This window comes from Alligator sinensis, unplaced genomic scaffold (genome assembly GCF_000455745.1).
Source record: "Alligator sinensis unplaced genomic scaffold, ASM45574v1 scaffold273_1, whole genome shotgun sequence".
Lineage (NCBI taxonomy): Eukaryota > Metazoa > Chordata > Crocodylia > Alligatoridae > Alligator > Alligator sinensis.
The window spans coordinates 1,339,245-1,345,717 of NW_005841943.1; the positions used below are offsets into that span (position 1 = coordinate 1,339,245).

Consider the following 6,473-nt stretch of genomic DNA (forward strand, 5'->3'; position numbering starts at 1 on the left):
CCTTGGTGAATAAAACCTCACCAATTCCCTTCTGTGCCCCCGTGATGAACTTATAGGCAGCCACAAGGTCGCCTCTCAACCTTCTCTTGTGGAGGCTGAAGAGGTCCAGGTGCCCCAGTCTCTCCTCGCAGGGCTTGGCCTGCAAGCCCTTAATCATATGAGTGGCCGTTCTCTGGACCCTCTCCAGGTTATCCGCATCCCTCTTGAAGTGTGGCGCCCAAAACTGCATGCAGTATTCCAACTGCAGTCTGACCAACGCCTGATAGAGGGGAATTATCACCTCCTTGGTTCTGTTCGTCATGCATCTGCTGATGCACGATAAAGTGCCATTAGTTTTTCTGATGGCTTCGTCACACTGATGACTCATGTTCATCTTGGAGTCCACTAGGACTCCAAGATCCCTTTCCGCTTCCGTGCCCCCCAGCAGGTCATTTCCTAGGCAGTAGGTATGCTGAACATTTTTCCTCCCTAGGTGCAACATTTTGCATTTCTCCTTGTTGAATTGCATTCTGTTGTTTTCCGCCCATAGGTCCAACCTGTCCAGGTCTGCAGTTGTTCCCTGCCCTCCTGTAGTTGTTCCCTGCTCCCCCCTCCCGATGATCTTCTGAGGTCCCTTCCAGCCCTAATGTCTATGAAATCTATGAAATTGCAACAAAGGACATTTAGTTTGAATATTAGGAAAAAATTTCTCACTAGGAAGGTGGTTAAGCCCTGCAACAGATTACTTAGAGAGCCTGTGGAATACCCATTCTGGGAAGTTTTCAAGAGCAAGTTAGACAAACAGTTGCTGGCTGGGGTGATAGATCAGAGATGAGCCTGACTGGAGCAGGGAGTTGGATTAGATGACCTACTTGTGTCCCTCCCTCCACTTTTCTATGATTCTATCCTTGTGGGTCTTCCTTTCTCTGCCACTTGTGACTGATTCTTATATGAACTGAAGAATCATGACCTCACTCTCCATTCTCTTACTGACTTTTCTTCTATTATCCAAACAGGCAAACCTTTCATGTATGTGCATGCTACTGACCTTGATGATCCTACAACTCCCAATGCACAGCTGAGTTACAGCATTTTCCAGCATTTTCCTAACCCCTATAATGTGATGCTTTTTGAGATCAATAATAAAACTGGAGGAATCGCTACTAGTCCTCAAGGTATGGAAAATTATTGTCTTGGTTGAAACTTGCATTTGTGAACTGCTTAGATATAGTAGCGGTAGTGATAGTTGATATAGAAAATATTAAGGAAGAGATGACTAGAATATGTCTTCTGTTATTCCATGGAATTAGTTGTTATGCTTAACCACTTATGGAACTACCATCTCATACAGTATAACCAATTATTGTCTATTTTTGTAGTGCCTAGAAGCCTCAGTCACAGTACAGCATCCTGTTGGACTAAGCACCAAAAAAGAGAACAGAAATGGATAATTATGAGTTAATTATGATAGTGCCAGTAGATTATATATTTGTCATGAACAGGTGTTTCTTGGACAATGCATCTTTACAATGGCATTACCTTATGCTAGTTCAGATAAGCACCAAATCAGAATTGTCTCTCAAAAATCTTTGTGTGTTTATTTGTTTATTTAAATATTAAAATTCCAGTATAGTATTGCACTCAGCAGAAGAGCAGTTCTCAGGCTTTTAGGTAATTATGACAGAGAAATAAATGAAGGGCCTCATGAAATCAGCTGGAATTGATCAGACCTTGAAATACTACCTATGCTTTCCAGTCCTTATTCTCTCCCTTGGGAAGCAGGATAAAGCAATATACCCAATCCATTTTAGGGGATGATGAAAAATACCTTGGAATAACAGTTATATAAAAGCATGTGCTGGCACAGATACACAAAAAAGTGTTTAGGCTCCCTCTGTTGATAAGCAATGTGCGTGTAATATTAGAGCCTTGGTATTGTTTCATTCATATCACTTTGTTTTGGTTTCTAGGAGCTCGTCTTTTAGATCCCCAGAAGCAGGATCATTTCACCCTTGTTGTCACAGTGAAGGATTTGGCAGGAATGACGGGGAATGCTTTCACCAATAATGCTGATGTGGAAATCACTGTGAAGGAGAACCTTTGGAAGGCACCTCCTCCAGTACATATCAGAGAGAACTATCTTGGTCCCTATCCCATCAACATCACTCAGGTAGGATCTAGAAAGCAGATAAATGACTGATGTCAATGCATCTACCTGCCCTAAATCTTACCCCTGGTGCAAAATCTCTTTCTTTTAGTTAGAACACTTTGGTATATCTCCAGTGCTGGACATGAAGGTCTATGTGAGTTTTGCTCAAGGAAGACTTAGGTGAACACAGAATACAGATTTCAGGATTGGGAATAGTTTATACAGGCTGCAAATCTGGAATAGTGCAGGTTGCATTATTATATCTTTATCATGCAAGCGGTAATTTGGACATGATTTAGATGTAGTCTTTATTATTTTAGGTGGAGGGCCTCTTAACAAGGTTTGGCAATTTTTGGTGGGTAGCTCCACCTCTTGACAGGTGCCCCACCCCCTGGTCACCATTTTAGGACTGGAAGTCCCACCCTTAGCCCCTGATCATTACCACCAGAAGTCCCTCTTCTTGCCCCCCAGAAATACTCCTTTTGGGAGGGTGGGGTGCCATCTTAGAACCAGAAACAAAATAAATCATACGCTAAAAGTCAAACATCTACTATAACATATTTTAATTTTACTACAAAAAATATTTTTGTCATGATTTGTATTTGTATACTGTATGTATATAGATAGCATGTATACTGATGCATAATAACTAAAAAAAAATTCTTAGTTTTGTATATTGTGTGGGGGGTATGGTTGGGTGTGTGTGTATGGTGGGTTATGGATGGGTGTGGGGGGGTTGTGAGGGTGTGTGGCTGTGTGTTAGGGCATAGGGTAGGTTGGGGGTTGCGTATATGTGGGGGGTTGTGGGAACAGGGTGTGGGTGTGTGGTGTTTGTGTGGTGTGAGAGAGGGTGGGGGTGTGTGGGGACTGCCCCCATACTCCCCTCCATGGTGCAGCACAAGGCAGGGGCACTCAGCAGTGCACAGCTCTGGCCAGTGCTGCACATCACGTTGAGGAGTGCAGCCACCACCAGGCTGTCTCTATCACTGGTACCTCCTCCCACACACGCACAAGCCCCACACCCGTGTGCCATGGGAGGGAAGCCCCACGCACTGGAGCTGGCTGCCTTCCCCACCCCCTGCAGGGCTTCCCTCCTGTGCCACATGAGTGCAGGGGCTGTGTGTGCATGGTGGGGAGCGCCAGCAATAGCCTGGCAGGGCTGTGCTCCTCACTCCAATGTGCAATGCTAGTTGGAGCCATGTACCACCAGGCACCAGTGCCTGCACCAGGCAAGAGTGCCCTGAGCAGCCCTGCCTACTGCTGCTGCCACTCCTGCCTGCCAGGGCTGTACGCCATGGGGGGAATGTTTTGGGGGTCCCCACACCCTCCCACCCTCCTTCACATCCACACCCTTACCACCTGAGCTCCGTGCTGCCACTGTCCCCCTGGGTGTGGGCTCCACACTGCCACCAGCCCCATTGCCATGCACTCCCATGTGGGCTCTGCACTCCTACCCAGTTGCAGCTCTGCCTCAGCCATGCCCCCACCATTTCCTTACCTGCTGCCTGGAGCAAGTGGGACACCAGGGAAGCCCAGCAGCTCCCTGGCAGCTGCAGCAAGGGCAGCAGCAATCCCACCTGGAAGCTGCATGCTGGCCAGGCCAGGCACTTCTGCCTACGAGGGTGGGAGCAAGGCTCAATAGGATATGTTTAGGGCATGTGTATACATGGGCACCTTGCTCCCACCCTCGTGGGCAGAAGGGCTGGGTGGGGTACAATTCAGGCACGATGAAAATGTCTGGCAGGTCAGATGTGATCCGCGGGCCATATTTTTGCCTGCCCCTGGCCTAGGGCAATGTGAAGCACTTTTACTACTCTTTATTTAAAGAATGTGCTGGTGTTTGTATAGTCTATGAAGTAAAGGAAATGTACCAAGTCTTCTGCTAAAGCAAAGAAGGAAAAGAAAGGATACTTTCTCAGGGTATTTGGCATAATATGAACTATGAAAGCAGAGGCGCATTGATTTAAAATTGATTTAGTCATAGAATTTAAACTAGAATTTATTACAGACAGAACATGCAATGGAGTAGAACCCAGATCATCTAGATCTAAGTGGTTCTCGTCCCAGTAAATGTTCATTGGTTTGCCAAGTAAAGGACAAATTTTCTTCTAAGGCATCTCTTCTCTGCTCAGCTGGAGCTCATCAATGATTCCATGTAGCTGATTGGAGAAGCATTGTCCCTTTGAAATAAAAGTTGTAGCAAACAGTGAGGGGCCTCTCAGCTCTTTGACATAGCTCTGTTTATACCTAGGTTAATTTGCAAACCTTCATCTTTGCACATGTCTCAGGAACTAAAACTTACGAAGAACTCAGGTTTACTGTAGTTTGGAATAAGATTTATTACATCAGTAACAGGTAATAGCATCAGTATTAGGCTATCTAGCTGGCAGTTCATCCAGATCTAAGTGGTTCCCAAATTCCAGGGTGCATCACTGGAGGACCAAGGTCATATTTGCAGAGGCTGTGAACTTCTCCAGAAGATCTGGTGTCCTGTCCCAGGTGCTTGGGTGATTTCAGTACAGTTACATGGCCAATACATGCCAGCCTATGCCTGATCTGAAAGAAGTGTTAGGATGCTTCCTTTCTTCTACATGGGAACCTAGAAGGGGATCAGCTGCATGGATCACCTTATATTTATTCTTGGCATTTTTTAAGAGCAGCTTAAACAAATACTTTTATAAGATGGTTTAGAAAAGGATGATCCTTCCTTTTGCAGGGGCCTGGACTACATGACCTCCTGAGGCTCTCCCCTCCCTGGCCCTACTTTCTATTCTGTCATTCTAAGTCTGGATCCTGGTGTGAACAATCCCCAATAAGGCACATATACGTGAGATGTTTACTGAGGAGCTGCCTAATTAGCTCCACAGTAAAGTCTCAATGTCTACACATGCATCCCCATTAAGCTGCAGGAAACTAATTAACTCTCACACAGGTTAGTGCTTGTAAATACAAATACTATCCTATGGTGGAGTTATTTACTGTGCAACAACACATGTGTAGATGCTGATGGGGCTGGCTGGGGCATAAGGGTGCTTCAGAGTTGGGGCTGCCTGCTGGCTAGCCCCACAGTGGAGCACTCTCTTGCTCTGCCCAGTCCCTTTGCAGCTTGTTGAGCCAGGTAAGAGCAGCCCCAGGATGGCAGGCCCTCTGTCAGCTAGGGCTGCTCCAACCAAGCTCAATGTGCTGCAGTCCTGGGAACACATTCTCATTAAAAAGTTAGGTGACTGTGGCATTGATGCCTACATAGTCAGATGGGTCACAAATTGGCTAGGGGGCTGCACCCAGAGAGTGGTGGTGGATGGGTCATATTTGACCTGGAGGGAGGTGGGCAGTGGAGTCCCCCAGGGCTTGGTCCTTGGGCCTGTACTGTTCAATTTATTAGTGACTTGGATGAGGGGGTGAAATTCGCTGACAACACCAAGATTTGGGGCTAAGTGGGCACACTAGAAGGGAGGGACAGGATATAACTGGACCTGGAAAGGTCCAGTTACCTGGTGTATGAGAGTCGATGCTGGACTACGAGAGTCGATGCTGGCCTCATCGATAACTGGACTACGAGAGTCATAGTGGATGGGTCGGTATCGACCTGGAAGGGTGTGGGCAGTGGAGTCCCTCAGGGCTCGGTCCTAGGACTGATACTCTTCAATGTCTTCATCAGCGACTTGGACGAGGGAGTGAAGTGTACTCTGTCCAAGTTTGCGGATGACACAAAAATGTGGGGAGAAGTAGACACGCCAGAGGGCAGGGAACAACTACAAGCAGACCTGGACAGGTTGGACAAGTGGGCAGAAAACAACAGAATGCAATTCAACAAGGAGAAATGCAAAGTGCTGCACCTAGGGAGGAAAAATGTCCAGCATACCTACTGCCTAGGAAATGACCTGCTTGGTGGCACGGAAGCGGAAAGGGATCTTGGAGTCCTAGTGGATTCCAAGATGAACATGAGTCGGCAGCGTGATGAAGCCATCAGAAAAGCTAATGGCACTTTATCGTGCATCAGCAGATGCATGACGAACAGAACCAAGGAGGTGATACTTCCCCTCTGTCGGGCGCTGGTCAGACCGCAGTTGGAATACTGCGTTCAATTTTGTGCGCCGCACTTCAAGAGGGATGTGGATAACCTGGAGAGGGTCCAGAGAAGGGCCACGCGTATGGTTAAGGACTTGCAGGCCAAACCCTATGAGGAGAGACTGGGGCCCCTGGACCTCTTCAGCCTCCACAAGAGAAGGTTGAGAGGCGACCTTGTGGCTGCCTATAAGTTCATCACGGGGGCACAGAAGGGAATTGGTGAGGTTTTACTCACCAAGGCGCCCCTGGGGGTTACAAGAAATAATGGCCACAAGCT

General features: G+C 47.1%; 1 protein-coding gene across 2 annotated transcripts in view; it reads left to right on the forward strand.

Moving 5' to 3' along the window:
* CDH17 (cadherin 17) overlaps positions 1-6,473 on the forward strand; it is a 50,787-nt gene that overhangs the window by 13,522 nt on the left and 30,792 nt on the right. For both annotated transcript variants that reach the window (XM_025199404.1, XM_025199405.1), the window contains exons 6-7: positions 996-1,154; positions 1,950-2,149. In XM_025199404.1, coding sequence (XP_025055189.1) covers positions 996-1,154; positions 1,950-2,149 — 359 coding nt within the window. The remainder of the gene's footprint in view (positions 1-995; positions 1,155-1,949; positions 2,150-6,473) is intronic.